General features: G+C 36.0%; 1 protein-coding gene across 1 annotated transcript in view; it reads right to left on the bottom strand.

Annotated features, from left to right (window-relative positions):
- The window catches only part of Mys45A (SDA1 domain containing protein Mys45A), a 36,183-nt gene extending 17,093 nt beyond the window's left edge, over positions 1 to 19,090 (bottom strand). The window contains exons 1-9 of the mRNA XM_069821489.1: positions 18,804 to 19,090; positions 18,283 to 18,387; positions 14,216 to 14,314; positions 11,921 to 12,103; positions 7,806 to 7,871; positions 5,259 to 5,351; positions 4,676 to 4,753; positions 919 to 1,017; positions 714 to 786 (exon numbers count right to left, since the gene is read on the bottom strand). Coding sequence (XP_069677590.1) covers positions 714 to 786; positions 919 to 1,017; positions 4,676 to 4,753; positions 5,259 to 5,351; positions 7,806 to 7,871; positions 11,921 to 12,103; positions 14,216 to 14,314; positions 18,283 to 18,387; positions 18,804 to 18,890 — 883 coding nt within the window. The 5' untranslated portion in view covers positions 18,891 to 19,090. The remainder of the gene's footprint in view (positions 1 to 713; positions 787 to 918; positions 1,018 to 4,675; positions 4,754 to 5,258; positions 5,352 to 7,805; positions 7,872 to 11,920; positions 12,104 to 14,215; positions 14,315 to 18,282; positions 18,388 to 18,803) is intronic.
- Between the last annotated feature and the right edge of the window lie 420 nt (positions 19,091 to 19,510).

The following is a 19,510-nucleotide window of genomic DNA, read 5'->3' as shown; positions in this document are numbered from 1 at the left end:
CTTACTGCTTACTAGCATCAAGGTCATGATGTCAAAGTTGCAAGTCGCAAGCTATTCTAGACACATTGCAGATGGGATATCCACACAGTTCATCTCAGTCTGTTGTGAGGTACTGAAGGGATTACTCATTTGTGCATAATATAGTGCAAGCTGAAGGGATAACTTCAAACTATTGTGTAGTGCAAGCTATTGTGTTTTTTCTAATCATTTGAGAATGGTGTATAGCATATTGCAGCAAATAGTTTCAAGTTAAGCAAAATGTAGAAGAAAATATCCAATGAATCATCTCGAACATTTTCCAAGAAATTCATTTTTTAGATGTTTATAAATATTTTCCCTGCTAAATAGGTTTTAGAAACTCAAGTTACTACAATAGAAATGAAGGCCAATTTCACAATAACTGAACAAAATGTATAACAGAAAATGCCACTAAGCTTGTGATGTGAGGGAAGCATTATACATGGAGGACCTTGTACAGTATCTTCAAATAGTAGTCATTTCTATAAATTCAAGATAATTTTACATTAATTACATTCATGTCAAGAAATATTCAATGAAACATGACAGTGTACATAAATAGCTACTGTATTTAATGGTGAATGTTAAAAATTTTAAATTAGACACTGAATACACTTGACTAAGCAATTTATACAAAACACTTACACACAAGCTACTATATAGAGAAACTAGTTTGCTAAATATCGGTATCATACCTTGAGGATCATGTACTAAATGGAGAGCTGAAAAATTAAAAACAGGAGTGGCGTCTTTTTTCTTCTTGCTTTTCTGAAACCAGGTAATTAAATACAGTATTAAAGAAACGACATCAATTCTACAAAAGAACAGAACTTAATTTTCAGAACAAAGTCTATTTAACACTCAACAAAAGATATTTGATTTAAATATTTCATGACGTACTTTGACATGTTCTTTAACTTTCTTCAATTGCTTTTCTCTTTTTCGGGTTTTCTTGTTAACTCGATTGGCCATTAAAACTTCTCTTGCAGATGGTTCATTCTTAAAAATAATAAAAAAAAGAACAAAAATACATAAGAAGATATAAAAGTTCACATTTTCATAAACAGTGACAAAGCACATTACAATCTTCTCACTTCCTCTAGATGCTCCTAACTTGTTGACATTACGAAACAATGCAGGCCTTTCTTATTTCATGAGATCACAGTAGTTCCAGTAATGATTACAGACTGCAGAAGTCTATGCAAATGCATAAATTTCCTAGATTCGGATATATCTAATGTAAGGCCAATGCTATGAAATGATAGAGGACATCAAGAAAGAAATGAGTCAGTATTTTCTATCTGTTCCACAACAGTGGGAAAAATGTATACAAAAACTGGAGGTTATGTAAAAACAAAGAAAAATCAGGCAAATAAGGTGATATATTTTATATATTTGTTTTTCCAAAAATTAATTAACCTGATTCATAAAAAAAATTGTTGTTCATGACTTTCGGTATGAGTTTAGTTATTTTGCATATTTTCAGATGTTCTGCCATAAATGCATATTTTATTTTATTTCGCATACTTAAGAGCGTATACTGAACATATTTGACATTTTATCAATTTTTATGTTTTCCAAAACCTTATGAGGAACAGTAGTTTTCATTATTGTTAACACTTTAACTATAGATTATTATGCGCAAGCTGAATGCATTTCAAACTTAAAGTAACTATTCTATTTAACTTATTGCTTGTTAGCTTCTTATCTGACTGACTGAGATATCTGGTAATTTTCTAACACATGCAGATGTTGGCATATATATAAAAGAAGTTACTAAAATTATCACTTCGACAGTTCTTTACTGGTTTTATTTGAGTGCTGTGTTAACAACTATAACAGGAGTAATATGCTTAGATTAACGTGTTTTTCATATTTCACCTTGTATTAAATGTATTAAAGTTAGGTATTAACAAGTCTTTGATGAAGAAAGCTTTAAAACGGGTAAATAAAAATCAAGTAGGAAGAATTTACTATTGAAATTAAAAAAAGAAAGAGGAGGAGAAATGTTTATCTAGTAATGCTGAAATGGTATATTGCCAGGTGTGCGAAAAGCAAGCTGAGTTTTTAAACTGAGAATATAATTTTTCTTCTTTGATTGGCTCAGTCTGATTTATTTCCTGTCAGAAGACTACGTTCTGTTTTCTGGTATCAGTTTCTTAAAAAGTTTTTAATGGTTTAGTGTACTTTATCAGTTCTCGTATTTAGTGTGTCTTACATAAAAATTATATTATTAGCATTAGTAATATATTAAGTTATTATTTAAATATTGCCATTATTACATTTATTTATAAAATACTTTATATTTTGTCAGAATAAACTAGCAAATCAAGCAATACACTATAGTTAAGCAGCAATTTTTACTGCATATGATTTATTTCCAGAGCATGGGCCTAGTTCAGTAATTTTAAGTGCATAGATGCACACATATTTCCTGATTTTTTTTTTTTTTTTTTAGTTTATAAACTTCTGCATTTAATAACGACTTACATTAATGAAATCCAATTATTGCAGATATAAAATTATAACCATGTCTGTACATAAGGGTTGCCAGACTTGACATTCTCAATTGAAATGTTATTAAATGAACTAAAGTTATAACTTATTAGTCTTATTACGAAGTCAAAGAACATAAAGTATAATAAAGCTAAAAAAAATGAAATATGGGAAAAAATTACAATATCACAACTGTATTGCACATTCAGTATCAGTACATATTTCATCCACACAAACACTCAAACCTCTGATTGAAGTCCTGGCTGATAAATACGAGGGGGATCCAGGAAATAACGACCGTTTTGTTGTAATAATTAAAAAAATATATATTTATTTGAAAAAACAAAGTCTGTTACATAACTGAAGCTTCCTTTACTTCTCTACATAATCACCACCTACATTTAAACATTTGTCGTATCTGTTCACTAGCTTTAGAATTCCCGTGTTATACTCCTCTGCCACCAGTTCATTAAGCCAGGTGTTCACTGTCTTCTTCAACTCTTCATCACTTCCAAAACGCGTACCACCCAGAAAGTCTTTCAGCTTAGTGAAAAGGTGAAAATTGCTAGGAGCAAGGTCTGGACTATAGAGCGGATGATCAAAGATTTCCCAATCGAATTGATCCAGCAATTCTCGAGTTGAAGCAGCAGTGTGCGGGCGGGCATTGTCGTGAAGAAGCACAACTCCTCTCGAAAGCATTCCTCGCCTCTTGTTTTGGATGGCTCGCCGTAGTTTTCGTAAAGTCTCACAATAACGATTTGCATTGATCGTAGTGCCTTTTGGTATGAAATCCAGCAAAAGAACACATTTGCGATCCCAAAAGACAGTAGCCATGACTTTTTGTGTTGAGAGAGTCTGTTTGAATTTTCTCGGTTTCTTGGGTGATGAGGGATGATGCCACTGACGTGATTGGTGCTTGGTCTCTGGGGTGTTGTGAGACACCCAGGTCTCATCACCAGTCACAATTTGATCAAGAAAGGCGTCTCCATCTGTGTGATATCGCATCAAGAATGTCAATGCTGAGGCCATTCTCTGAGTTTTGTGTTGGTCACTCAGTTGCCGTGGAACCCATCATGCACAGATTTTGTGGTAGCCAAGATGTTGCGACACAATTTCACCAAGCAAAGAACGAGAAATGTCAGGAAAGGCAATATGCAATTCGTCGAGTGATGAGCGCCTGTCTTGCAAGATTCTGTCGTTCACTTCAGTCTTCAGGTCTTCTGTGATGAGTGATGGGCGTCCAGGTCGAGTTTCATCATGGACATTTGTTCGCCCATTGTTGAACATTTCGCACCATTTTCTCACATTTCTTTCATTCATTACAGTATCACCATACACTTCTTTCAATTGTCGGTAAATTTCTGCAGGTTTCAAATGTCGGGCATTCAAAAATCGAATCACACTCCTCACCTCACAGTCGGCGGGATTATCAATCACGTCATTCATTTTGAAGTAACACAAAATGCACAATGGCGACTTGTTGCAACCAGTACTCACAACATTATGAGAATACATGTTAAGGAAGCCAGTTGACCTTCAAACAAGGAAGGGGAGTCAGCTGCGCTGCGGGTATGCGCGAACAGTCGTTATTTCCAGGATCCCCCTCGTAACTTACATTTATTATCTCACTTGACGATATGTGTCGGAGGAAAAACAACTGTTTGTATACATCTGAAGTCTGATTAGTGTAATATGTATCTAGTCAGCAATGCATGCAATGGAGAGGGAAAGGAACTGGTCACCCTACCCCATTATCTCCTGGCCTGGTTACCTCATGAATAATGCCTTGTTGGTGTCAGTTGTGGGGCCCAAATCTATCTTTGGACAGTTGACTAAACAACAACAAACACTCAAAAATTATTTACAAAGCTCAGAAATATGAATTTATAAACAATGACCAATGGCAATACTTAATGAGTGTAATTTTTAACTGAAAATCACCTGATTTCGTAAACTTGTACATATTTGAAGGAAGTCCTCATGAATACATGCATTATAATCTGACTCATTGCCATGCTTTTATTTTGTCTGAAAAATATAATTTTAAGCAGTACTTTTAATAGTATGTTCTCACACAAAACAATTAACCTCAGATCACTTTCAAAATATAAATCCACGCTTACTGTAGAATTAAACAAATATGCAAAAAATGGGTTATTACATCTGAATCGCTATCATCAGATTTCTTCTCTTCTTCAGGATCAGACCCAAGGAAATATTTCAGAGCTGCAACCATAACCTGAAAGACAGAAAAAGCAAAGCTATCAAATTAATGCACAAAAAAATTATACTCTGAAGACAGACTGTGTATACCAAAGAATAAATAAGTATACCAAACAAAGGAAAATCTTAAAAGAGAGAAATTAAAAAGTTTTTATTTTGAAATGGGATCACATACATATTAACAAGGATTGAGAAATCAATAGTGTGTTTGTTCATCCGTCTGTTTGTGTGTTCATTTGTGTGTGTTTGTTCATTTGTTTGCTTGTTTGTTTGTGCATTTATTCGTTCTTTGGTTTATTCATTTGTTTACCTATTCATTCATTCATTGCAAGGCAATGTAATTAAAATTCGCCTACATACCATACCTTCGCCAATAACAAGGATTATCTCCATTTGAATATCACAGTAAATGTCACCAGAGATGAAAATACTGTAATACGAGTATAATTACATTTCATATGTAGGTACAGAACTTGTACCTACTATGAGGAAGAAATTACGACAAAAGGACTTATAATCACCTTCGTATACTTAGAAAAGCAGGCTGTGGCAATGACATTCACAGTTTTGGCATCATTCCATACATTTTTCTTATAGAGTTCAATCATTATGTCCTGAAAAAGATAAAAACAACAATAATTAGCTTCTATACAAGAAAGGTTACAATTTAGTAACAACGAAATCAAATTCAGTGATAAAAGAATATGTACATTATCTATTTTAAAACATCAGAGAATATAGAAAATCGGTGAAAAGATTATCTAAATGTTTATAGATAATGATAATGTTTAAAATTGTCTTAGAGTCAAAGCCTATGTTTACAAGAAATATAATGGTTATCCCCATACTATATCATGAACATGTAATGGAGGCTTTACTGCAGCACTCGAAGGTGCGACCATTTATGTTCAGTTTTTACCGCTACGTAAAGAACCTCTGTTACTTATTTTACAGCAGAGAGTCTTCTGGAAAAACAAAAATTCCTTTTCTCCACTTTGTATCGAACCCACACTCTTCTACCTTGTAGCCAGCTGCTCTACTACTAGAAATGTTAGTTGACTTCTAATAATGAGCATTTGAAAACTAAATCACTAACTTTTCTAACTGGTCTCTGCTTAATTCGTTTCCTATTTTCAATCTGTGCATCTACTACATGTTTACTGACAAGTCTCACTACACACAGATGGACGTTAACCCATGAGATTTTTAGTCAGTTTTCCTTACTTTTTTCTTATCACAGATTTCCATAATCTTTATATTGGTAACATCTGTTACTATGAGTGGAAATACACAGGGTCTGGCAGAGAAACAGATAATTATAAATACGTAGTTTAGGAAAACCAGATTTTTTATGGTTCAGCAGGGTACATCAGCAATTTCAAGAAAAACCACAAATGCTTACTAGTCACTCTCCATTGAAATGTTGCAGAAAATACATGCAACAGTAGATACAATGATAGAACTTTGCACGCTACATTTGTGGAGTATCTTAACGTTTTGGATTAAATGCATAAGCACACGTAACTCCTATATACAGACAATTATAGCCGCTAAGAATTCAATTTCAATACTGACACAAGCATGAATGTCTTTCACATAATACTGTACACACTGAACTCTAACACACACATTTTACAAGTACTTGTCTGAAGAAGGTATCTTTTTAAGGATCTGTTCATTCCCATACAGCTTCACACTAAGTTCTTCAAATGAGGAATGAAAGTTTGTTTTCATTTGTAGGTCTAACAAAGCTTTAACTGTTTCAACTTTCTTTCTTGACTTTTCATGTGTCCAGATTGAGTTCACTGTGGAGAAAAGTTTTTCAACTGAGGAATTACTGACTGGACGACACATGATTAATGACACTATTTTGAGAAGATTTTCAAACGGAATGAATTTTTTTTTTTAATGTTGAAAAACATCATACCACTTTTCATCTGTTGATTTCTCACAAAATTTCTCATTTTTTGAACTACTTAAAAATGGACGCTGTGGCAGTTCTAATGCTTCTGCGCAATGCAAATATTAAGATGAGCAAAGACAAAGATGCTATGTTCTTCTCGTAGAGTGCAGAATATCTCATACTGTACTCACTGGTTCTTCTGTCTGATACTGAGAAGTATTCAGAAATGTGCATGAATCACAGCAGTTCCATCACGCTCCTTAAATATTTACGTGTAAAATGTTATTGAAACAAAATCAAAGCCTCTGGGGACAAAATTAATTTCCAGGGACATAAATGGGGACATTTGGTCCCTGGGGACCCCTGGGGACAGCAACTCAAAACTGTGGACTGTCCCCAAAAATTGGGGACGCCTGGTCAGCCCAACATAGTTGGTTATTGACTCAAGAATTTATTTTTTTAATGACATACAAGACAAGTACACAGTTTGTCATTTATTTCTTAAAAAGGACTCCTTTAAGTGACTACCATTACGATGGAAATGTGCTTCGTCAGATATCCACCAAATGTCAATAAAGTTTTCATTCATCTTCATTCGTGCAATTTAAAATATTCTCAAAAAAAAAAAAAAAAAAAAAAAAAAGCCCTTCCGTTGAGAATATCGCGATGTTTTAACTGATGTACCACTGAATTTTGTATGAATGAAAATGTAAGTCACACAAGCATGAGCAGTTGGAATGGGATTATGGCGCCATAAATTAAAATTACGAAATTCACTGATAGTAGCCTCAAAACTGTCGTTCTTATAAAAGCACAATGTGCACCATTCCAACTTTTCATTACGACTAGAAGGCATTTGTATTGGCAACAGAATGTGCTCGCAGTTTATTGCCCCTCAACTGTGCTATGAGAGATACAGGATCCTTAAAATTTCCCTCTGCTGGATGCTATGTTTAGAATTCTATCTTTATTCATGAAAAAAATTAAATATTTCACATATGAAAACTATAAAGCATGGGACCAAGAACTTTATTTCATTTATAGGAAGCCAATACTTAGGATTTTTTCTTAATACTTAATATTCGAAGAAATGTACAAAATGGAACTTCGAACTACATAGAATGCATGGAATTTCCTCTTCCATGAAAAAATACTGTATACGTACAACAGACATCTTGGCCGCTTTGGAGTTGCTGTCCTTCAACATGCTGTACATGAAATTCTGCAATATCTGGAATCAATACAAATGTATACATTGAAGGTCATTCCTTACTTTGTTATAAATACATCATATTGCTTATTACTAAAGTCAGGATTTCTAAGCAAAATGCATATTCTTTTCCACACTTTTAAAGGTAAGCAGAAAGGTTATACTTCGTAAGACACACCTAGATAAGCAGTTTTAACTATGTTTGTTAGTGCTTATAAATGCTTATTTCGAAGGAAAACGTTTTTGCTTACTTATTTTACTATTTTTAATTAAAACAGTATATTTTACCCAAAACTGTAATTTCAAAAGTGCATATTTCACTCCTAGCCGTCATTTATCACTGATTCCCTTTTTTTTATTGGCTAATAATAAATTAACTTCAGTCAAATGCGTAAGAAAACAATGCTAGAGTATGACTCAGGATGTTGTGAAATACTGTGTAGTTCTAATTAGGAGAGAACCCGCCAAACTTCTGCGACTAGGCAGTATAAAGACGTCGATCTTCTTGTTTTCAGTGTGAAGAAAGTGCTTATAAAGTCATCGATTAGAATTTTAAAATTTCGTGAACTCCTTCCAAATTTGTCTTTACCTCCTCAGCCAGTCTAACTCGATGGGGTACGTGATTACAGGCTATGTCATACTATGCAGAACATTTCAATGAATTGAAAAATGTTTTGAATTCCCTAAATGCAGAAGATGCAGTCAGCAATGCCACAGTCCACCTATGTTTTGCTAAAAACGGCATCCAAGAAAAGATTCAGTACATCCATAACTGTTTCTCCAAAATACCCAAAATTTTAAAGCAGTTGAAAGCTCGAAATAATTCCTTGGAACATTCACTTTCTATGATAGACGAAATTTCGGTAACATTATCTTCAGAAACACATGGGGTTGCAAAAATTGCGTTCGACAAACTCAGTCAGGTATTACAGAAAAATTCCGGTTACAAAACACTGTGTCAAATTTCTAAAAATCTTTCTGCTGAAGAAACAGGTATTGAAGAGGAATTCACCGAAGAACTGTGGTGTTTTTCACATGCGCCTGTGATGTCGTGCGACATCAAAAAGAACATTTTCACTGTACATATCATTCTTCCCTGACAGACGCAGGAGCTTCACACAGGAAAATCTCAGGATGACCTTACTTGCATACTGCAACAGGATTCAATAAAATAGGAGTTCTACGAAACAAATAATTTATCATCATATTTCCGTGTATTAGTTTTTGCTTATTTTCACCATTTTTCGTGCTTATTTTACTGTTTCTGTGTATTCGTTTTTGCTTATTTTCACCATTTTTTCGTGCTTATTTGCTTGCTAATTTTACTGTTTGATTGTGCTTAGAAATCCGGGCTTTACTTATTATTCGAACTGCAAATAAATTATCACTAGTTCATACTGCCTAAGAATATTACGATTTCATGAATCTATAATATTTATTAATATATTCGTCTTAATATTACAGAATTCTTTTCATTTGTCATAAATTAGGTCTAATGTTTAAAATGTATCAGGAAGAAATACAAATTTAAAAAGAAATTAAATTCTTGCAGATTAACAATACTGTGCATGGTATAGCGTTGTCATGTACCATGAACATATTTTCGGAATAACAACATTAACTTAATCTACAAAACATTCCCTTTTAACAATATCTACTTAAAATATCCATAAATTCATCTACAATATCTAAATATTCTTTGTTATAATATATGAATTGTATTTGACAGTGACAACAATGATGGCAATGGTAGCAGCAGCAGTATGTTATTTAATGATACTTTCAACTACAGAAATTATTCAGCAATGAAATTTAATGGTGCTGAGAAATGACAAACAAATTTTGCCTCCCAGCTTTACTTCCCTCTTAAAAGTTTTAGTATCCTTTAACACCCCACCGCACTCAACCAAATTTGAAGTTACAAACTTCAGAAAAAATCGAAAAATCGAAAGAGAATTGGGAGGACAAATTTAAAAGGTACGCAAAACGCGTCCTTGCAAGGGGTTGGGGGCTGTACAAAACTAAATATGTCAGCTCCAAGCCTGTTGGCCACTAGTCTCACTCCGGGTTACGCTGCTCCACTGAAGGAACTCTAGAAAATTTTGAAGGGGAAGCCGAAATTGGACGTAACCTTTTAGGTACCACATACGCGAGGGGGACTGAGATTTGATCAAGTGATCATGGAACGGGGCGAGGAAGAGATTGGCTGGTGTTTGCCGTTAGGTTGGCAAGACGCTGTCATCTGTTGTTCGATGACAGAGCATGTGAAGGCCGTCGGAAGAAGCGCCGTGAAATCTAAATCTGCAATTTGAGAGGTCCCTGTCCTTTCAAATTGCGACTAATTGGGTGACCTCGTATATTTAATAGACAATTTATAGGTTCTGAACTAGGGCATATGTCGTTTATAATAAAGGGGAATATATATGGGGAAGGGCATATAGGTCCGTGGCCCATTTCTTATAGGGCTCATCCTGACATTTGTCTTATGCCTGAGGAAAACCACGGAATACCTTAGGCAGGATGAGTTGTCTCATATATAAGAGACTAGCCAATTTGGCTATTATGAAGGAGGTGATTGTTGTCATCAGCCTTGTTGAATCGTCTCAATTTGGAGACCAGCCATTTGGCTATATGATTCAATTACGAAGAGAGGGGAGAGATGTAATTGTTAATTAATTTAGAGTAATTAGGGAGATTCATGGGGATATGAGTGCAGGTCCGTGGCCCATTTCTTGTAGGGCTCATCCCGACATTTGTCTTAGCGCCTTAGGAAAACCACGGAAAAACCTTAGGCAGGATGCAAACTTCAGATCCCACAACCAGCTTCTTATATGCTAGACCTTTGGTTCCCTACTGGTGGTCCGTGGTTTATGTAACCCATTCATAAGGTCTGTAGCAGTATTAACAAAAAAGACTCAACTTTATGATTTTAATTTTAAATCTAAATTCTTTCATTATTGCTACTGTATATGGGCAATATAACACCCCTTTGATAAACACACCGTTTTGTGATGATTTAACTAAGGACAATAAAAAACAAATTTCATTTTACAGAATAATTCTACAATATTTTTTACTACCATAATCTAGCTTTATAAGGAAACTTCACATAAGCAATGCAGTTTATATCACTCCACTTCCAAGGAGTGTGACTGTTCATGGCAACTCTCTATCTCGTTCAGCATGTGCTCTTTCTGAGTTTCACAAGGTGTTAGAGAAATGCTGTCTTCTTATTCAAAATATGTTACGAGTAGAACACAGTTTATACCAACCAAAGGGACTGTTTCGAGTAACATGTTTTTCAGGTAATTGATGGTTGCTATTTTCAGTAGTGCACTAGTAACTCTTCAATATCTACAGTATGACAAAAGTGCATGCACGCAGAATAAGTTGTCATCTCTCATTCAGTAGTAACCGATTTCACAATTCTTGGGGTATATGGTAGAAGGTAAATGTGTGAATTCTAAATGAAGCAGTAGAGCAAGTGAACATATACTTGGTGTGTACTATAAGCAGTAACATGAACTGCTGCCAGGAAGTCAAAAGGAGGATAGCAATGGCAAAGGAAGCTTTTAATAGAAAAAGTAGTATCTTTTGCGGGCCTCTGGAAAAATACTAAGGAAGAGACTAGTAAAGTGATTTATGTGGAGTGTGGCATTGCATGAGGCAAAACATGGACATTACGACGAAGTGACGAGAAGTGAATAGAAGCACTTGAAATGTGGATATGGAGAAGAATGGGACATGTGAAATGGACAGACAGAATAAGAAATGAAGCTGTGATAGAAGTGTGAGTGAAGAAAGAATGATGCTGAAACTGATCAAGAAGAGAAAAAGGAATTGGTTGGGCACTGGCTGAGAAGAAACTTCCTACTGAAGGATGGATGCACTGGAAGGAATAGCGGAATGGTTTATGGGAGAAAAGTTCGGGGCTGAAGATATCAGATAATAGACGACTTTAAGATACATGGATCATATGTGAAGACAAAGAGGAAGGCAGAAATTATAAAATATTGGAGAATGCTGGGTTTGCAGTGAAAGACATTAGTATCATAATTAGTTGATCATACCGTGTTAAGACGAGTGTTCTTATGCTTGGCATTCATATTCTTTATGTCAGTGATGATATGAGTCTCCAAGAACTTCCGCAATGCCTTGTCCTGGCACCGAAGAAGATGGAAGAACAGTGACAGCAGGTCTGTTGGTTTCAGGAGATTTTTGTTGCGCAACAATATCAAAGCACGACACAGCGTCTGTAAACAACTCACATTGCTGATAACAATCTTAGGCACTACAGTAAAACCTTGGAATACGAGTAACTTGGTTTCCGAGTGTTTTGCAAAACAAGCGAACTATGAGGAAACATTTTTGTTTGATAAACGAGCGATGTCTTGCAATACGAGCAGCACGATTTGTACGTAACTTGCTTCACTTGCAAGCAACAACAAGAGGCAATGGAGGGAATCTCGTCTAAGGAGGAAGAGGGGAAAAGAGCAGACGAATTCCTCGCTTCAAATGAAATTAAAGAGATGTGTAAAAAGTGGAAGCAGTACAAAATTTTGTTCAAGTTCAGCACTCTGATAAGGTTGTAATAGTGTGTGCAATAAATCTGTTTAACGACAATGTTATGTCACATTACGCAAAATCCTCAAACAAGGCAAAAGCAGGTATCATTGGATAGGTTGTTAGTCAAAACAAAAGATTCCAGTCAGTCAACCAGTCAGAAGTGATTCCGTTAGTGATAGTGAAAATATTTTCTTTAAATATTCAATAAGTTTACTAAGCAGTAAAACAGGTGAAAGGCACTCAAAAACAAAATCAGTAAAGCAATTTGTGTTGCACTATTGTATTGAATTTTACTTAAATTATACTGTATTTTATATGAATGGAAGGTTGTGAAACGAATTAGTTTGAGTTTGCATTGTTTTTTATGGAGAAAGTCGCGTTGATATGGGAGTGTTTTGGATTAAGAGAACGTTTTCGAAATGAATTATGCTCGTAATCCAAGGTTTTACTGTATTTTCATTTAAACCATATGTCCCATTATCCCATTATTTGATGTACCAGTACATAGTTATTCACATTTTTCAACAAATAAAAATTGTGGTTATTACTTAATTGCCTAAGATGACATTATTTCTCAGTAGTGGCATTTAAAATTATATAAGGAGTAATCACTAATGTCAATATTTATTTATATAATTTAACATTCCTTCTGTATCATAAAATTATATTCTATAACAGACACACTATTAGCCGAATGGTTAGAGCATCTAATTCCAGCAGATCTCAGTTGAATATTTGGTAGACAAAGATGGTGGTTGATGGTAGGTTTTTGCGAGATACTCCTGTATGGTATTCCACCATAGCTCCATTAATCATCATTATCGTGCAGTGCTATGTAATGCACCAAGAGCAACGCCTATGGCACATCATTCATACAGTGTATTCCGAATTTCACCGGACTGATGGACATAAATGACATCACGCTGCAGCAAAATAGGAACAAAACTGCTGGAAGGGTCAATGGCTATCATGGCAACTGTACAAGTTGTTGTACTGTATGTGCTATGCTAGCAAGATTTTGCGAAATTTCCATACTATCATCTCGTTCAAAGAAAAGAGAGCATAAACAATTTATTTCTTGAGCCAGTAGTAATAACTGGTCCATTGACATGTTCGTTCATAAGCCATTAACATATTGTTTTTACGTTGTGCTCATTACAAACAACACAGCAGAACCAAAGCAGAACACACCGCTATGACACAACAGTGCATGATGTTATTCGTCTGCTAATTCCCGCCCTATACAAGAACCAATCAGATTCACTGATGGTGGCTGACGGATACAGCCACCACCTCTGCAAGCTGATGCAACTGGTGCGACATCAGTGAAGTATCAGTGATGTCATCGTTGAAATTCGGAACACTGTGATGCTATGAGATTGCTCAGTGCTGAGATTCAGAATACGTTCATAGATGAGGATGCATGGGTGAATGACCCAAGTCAAAGTCAAGTAAAGTCAATGACCCACCATTGGACAAAAAGAAAAGTAGGCTATATGTATTATTTATAACTTTCAAAAATTATAAACGTATCTTTAAAAAGATCATAAAAATGTAAATATAATTATACTAACACTGGAAATGATTCATGTAACAAGATCTGTTACAAAAATGTCAAACCAGAACAGTATTACACAAGAATTAGTTAAATATAAGTACAATTAACAAATTTGAGACTATAACATTTATTTACGAAACTATTTCAATACTAACAATTTACAGGAGATACACAGTTAAATCTACAAGAAAAGAAAGATTTTAAAATATCCAGAGTCAATTAAATGAAAGTGCATTATTACCATACGCATTGCACTATCAAGAATAGTGTGATGTGTTTGTAGAATATCCATCAATTCCTGTGGGTAATTAGTCAGCACATCTGGGTAACAATATGAAACCTGTAACAAATAAAACATCATATGTAAGTCACACATTTCACTTCTTCATCAAACTAATTGTGAATGTATGTGTATGCAAGACTTCACAGTAGGCCTATATACGTGCATGTATGAACAACCGTTACACGCGAGCACACAAGTGCACATGCACACACAACACACACACACACACACACACACACACAAGCACATTGCATTTCAATCACCTATAGATTTAATTTCTACATTCACAATAAACGCACCACAATGTCCACCCTATTCCCATTTTATCTTCAAACAAAAACTTTTCTTTCACCAAAGTTAATAAATACAGTTTCACAACTGGACATCTTTGAGCTATGAATATGACAGTGCTTTGCTGATATGAAGACTAATCAGTTACGCAGGCCTATATTATTGACCAACTTAAGTACAGTGGAAGCTCTTAAGTTCGACAGAAATCAAGTTCGACTGCTTATGTAGGAGAAATAGACATGCCCCTATATAAGCACTAAGAAATGGGTTTGCCATTTGAATGGGAATTGGTTCTGTGTCTTGTAGTGACACTTTTGTTAAAGGAAAACAGAATATTTTATTGACTTGGACATCCATATTGATCACTGATTTTAAATTAATGAACTCTTCTTTTTCTATTTGAGAATTGTGCCGTTTGTGAGACGAAACTGTCGAAACCCACCGTGATACTAGAAGAGCATACACAAGTCTTGGGGCAGGCAGGAAATGCAAGTACAGTACTATATTCGTTGATGGATAACCAATATGAATTTGTATTCATTTCACCTGCCACACCCACTACCCTTATTGGACTGAACTTTCAATTCTGTTTTGTCGAACTTAGGAGAGTCCATTCTATGTCCTTAATGATTATTAGAGGAGAAAAATTCGCTCCGGCACCAGGGATCGAACCCGGAACCTTGGTTCTATGTACCAAGTGCTCTAATCACTGAGCTACGTCGAAGTTCAATCCACAGTACCAGATCGAATCCCTCTCCTCTAGTGTTTTTCCCTTTGTGGCCTGACTCCAAGTTCGACATATATGTTGACATATATTAAGTCAACTGCCATTGTAGGACAAAAAATTAATCTTTACGTATATCCTTAATACTTGCTAGTAATCTCCAATGTGCAAGGTTCACCAGCCGACTGCTGACTCACATCCATATGCCTCAGCAGAGGCGAACTATCATCTAAGCATAACATGTGATTAGTACAATGATCCCTCCAGCTGTTACAGTTCACTTGTCAAACTGAATTTCACTACTCACAATATAGCTCCCTAAATTCATCACGATGCGGATGGGCACCAATCCCATAAACTACACTAGCTGAAACTTCAAGAGAAAATTTATTCTCCCATGAAGTAGAATTAGCACTCATTCCATAATGCTAGTCCAACACAAAACACCTAGACCATTGGTGTCCATTACGTGAATCGCAATTCACTCTGTAGTCACTATGCAACCTGCAATGTAACTTCCCTTCAACGCTGCATCCCCGTAAAGCTCGGGTATGCATCATCCCTCGTTTATTATCACTATAAAACTCGAACATAGTGATGGCAATGAAGCACATCAAACAGAACCTATATCTCTGTCAAAACTTTTAATCTCTAAAAAAAAGAAGACTTAATTTAGAGTAGGAAGAATTTTTCTGCAGTGCAGATGGTGACAATATAAAATGCCTTATAATGTAAGAAATGCTGAAAGATTCGAACTTTCGCCAGTTTTGTGGAAGCCATATATCTGTCAGCAGTTCTTCTCATGAATGAAAACTGTGAGATCAAAATGTACCACAACCTGCACAACAAACATCTTTGTGACCAGTTACGGTTGGCTGTGTGCAATATAACTCCTGATTTCAATTCAATATTACTTGAAAAGTACGTGAAACTGAGAACTAATTTCAGCAGCTTTTATTTTGTTGCAATTTAACTTATAGACGTAAAAAATTGCTTTATTTTTATATCAGAGTAATAATGATTATATATTTAATTTAAATTCATTTGGAACTCTTACTTCTCCTCATCAAACCCTACTTAAACTTGTCACGGACATTAGGACTATTTGTCACTAATCAATTTCCAAATAATCTGCTCATCAAACCCTACCTAACCTTGTCATTGACACTAGGATCATTTGTGACTAACCAATCTCCTAATAATCTCCTCATCAAAACCTGTCTAACCTCGTCACTGACACTAGGACCATTTTTGTGACTAACCAAGCTCCTAATAATCTCATCAAACCTTACCTAACCTTGTCACTGACACTAGGACCATTTGTCACTAACCAATATACATGTACTGCTGACATGTATTATAAACGTCGCTGGCGAATGACATGAACCAAATTAAATATTTAGGGATCATTATGGACTCTCATCTCACCTTCCAAGATCACATCCAATCCCTTCTTCGTAAGGCCAATGGGCTGATAGACACTATCCCATTCTGGCGGCCTTAATTCCTGACAACCTGGGGGTAGGACTTACCATATATAAGGCCTTCATTTGCTCTGTCATTACCTATGCCGCACCTGCATGGGGGTTTGTGGCAGTGTCCCATCTCCGTAAACTCCAAGTTATCCAAAACCAGGTGATTCGACTCATTACTCATCTCCCCCGAGTCGCCTCGAGAAGAAAGTTACATGATGAACTAGAGTTGCCAACCATAGACGAGTTCATTGCTCGACTGGCTAGGAACCTGTATGTGGAAGCTCGTGCTAACCCCAACCCGCTCATATCTGACCTCGGCCAGTATGATTCTAGGTTACGGAGTAGACACCAGACAGGTCCATTAGCTATACTCTTGAGACAGGACAGGGAGGCTGGCGTTACTCCCAGGTTTTGGTAGTCACGACTCAACTCCATGAGACTCCTTGGATAGTGCAACCGCTTTGAAATGACTTTGTCTTAACTGGGCTAAACAAAATCCCTCCCTAACAATATCTACATTTGTTGATCGATGGAACTATCATAGAGCCAATGGGCTAATATATATCCATCGATTCATAGAGTCATTCAACCTAAGAGCCAGCTGGCTAGTCTCTGAAATTGAGACAACTCATCCTGCCTAAGGTTCTTCCGTGGTTTTCCTAAGGCGCTAAGACAAATGTCGGGATGAGCCCTAAAAAAGAAATGGGCCACGGACCTGCATTCACATCCCCATGACCCCTTAATTATTCTAAATTAATTAATAATTACATCTATCATAAATCAATCGACCTATTACTTAACAGCCAAATTGGCTAGTCTCTTGTAGTGAGACAACTCATCCTACCTAAGGTATTTCCGTGGTTTTCCCAAGGCATTAAGTCAAATGTCGGGATGAGCCCTAAAAGAAATGGGCCACGGACCTATATGCCCTTCCCCATTAAATCCCCTTTTTCTTTTCTAACAAACGACTTAATGCCCTAGTTCAGAGTTTATAAAAATTACTAAATACATGTGCAAGGTCACTCATGTAGTCGCAAAGTGAAAGGACAGGGAACCTTCCAAATTGCAGATTCATAATTCACGGCATCTCTCCTGGCGGTCTTCACTTGCCTTGTCATCGAACAACAGACGACAGAGTCTTCTCGCCTCCTCCTGCACTGCGAAATGACACAGTTCATTTCAATGTGCAGATTTACACCAGCCATCTCCTCCTCGTCTCGTCCCGTGATCACTTGATCACATTTCCGTCCCCCTCGCGTATGTGGTACCTAAGAGGTTACTTCCATTTTCGGTTTTCCCCTTCAAAATTTTCTTGAGTTCCTTCAGTGGAGCAGCGTAACTCGGAGTGAGACTAGTGGCCAACAGGCTTGGAGCTCACATATTTAGTTTCGTACAGCCCCCAACCCCTTGCAAGGACGCGTTTGCGTACCTTTTAAATTTGTCCTCCCAATTCTCCTCTTTCGATTTTTCGAATTTTTCGACATGAAGACTACCAGTAGTAGTCTTAATAAAGGTTAACCAACAATTAGGCCTACCTGTGCGATGAACATGACCAAGTCATCTAATCTCTTGTTAAATTGACCTGGATGGAGACGAAACACCTCTAGTACAGACTGATAATGCCTATATTGCTGTAAAAACTGCGAAATAAAACAGATACAGGTTAATGTTTAAGAAAACAGAGAGTACTCTATGATTACACCTAACCTAGTATTTTATATTTAAAAAATTCACCACATCCATTCTGAACTCCAATCCAGAAATTAAAATGAAATAGTAGGCTACTTACGCTACAAACTGAGATAATATAGCTGTATACCGGTATTTAATACCTAACATGGCCTAGAATTAAATTAAAAATAGTGATTTAATTATTTGATTATTGGGTAATTTACTAGTAGATATCCTATCGATAAACTCCAGAACATGGATTGCACCCTTTCCCTCTCACTTCAAAATTCCAACCTTGTGCACACAAAATAAATTATCCTATTATCAAGTTACACTTATTTGTTTTTAAAAAAAATTAGACAATCACTACAATAAAACTTCTTACTTCATCTTTATAGGAACCTGGATCTCGCTTAATTAAATTCTGCAGTTGGGGCAAATTATCAGGCAGTTGATTATTATGACGAACCATTATTTGCACACTAGCACTTGCTACATGAGATCAATATCAGTTTCAGAGCAAATTCTCTCTTATTAGATGTTAAAATAATATGAAATGTATTGCAAGAGAACGTCACTTAATACACGCGTGAAAGGTATACATAACCTACAATGTAATCATTGCAAGACAACAGGTTGTAAAACTTGTAAACACAAAATGTATTCAAATTCAAATTAATATTTCCCTACTTTTCAGCCTAAAACTCTTCGGTATGTGGCATGGTGGCATTACCCATCTATTCATCCACAATCCATGCCAAGAGCAGAGCGTTTAGAACATAGACAAATAAATAGAATAGAAAGTATGGTAACTCGGCAAGGGTTTAATGGGACTTTTAAACCCCCTAGTGTCGCCACGGCAACTGAGCGAAACATTGGCGTGGCGATCGTTCCAAGATTGCAGTTTTCCTCTTAATACTGTGGACAGAGCATGTCGAACTCGTTCTGCTATGGAATTAAGAAGATATTTCTTGTGGTGTTCGGATGATTTTTATTGTGCCGTTTATGTGAGCGAGTAGTAATAAGCCTAATTGTTTTGTTCTTGATGTAAATCCAATTATAGATACTCTATAATCTGTAAGGAAGAGACTT

This window comes from Periplaneta americana, chromosome 3 (genome assembly GCF_040183065.1).
Source record: "Periplaneta americana isolate PAMFEO1 chromosome 3, P.americana_PAMFEO1_priV1, whole genome shotgun sequence".
NCBI lineage: Eukaryota > Metazoa > Arthropoda > Insecta > Blattodea > Blattidae > Periplaneta > Periplaneta americana.
Note: the sequence above shows the minus strand (reverse complement) of the source record. Positions and strands in the feature narration are given on the sequence as shown.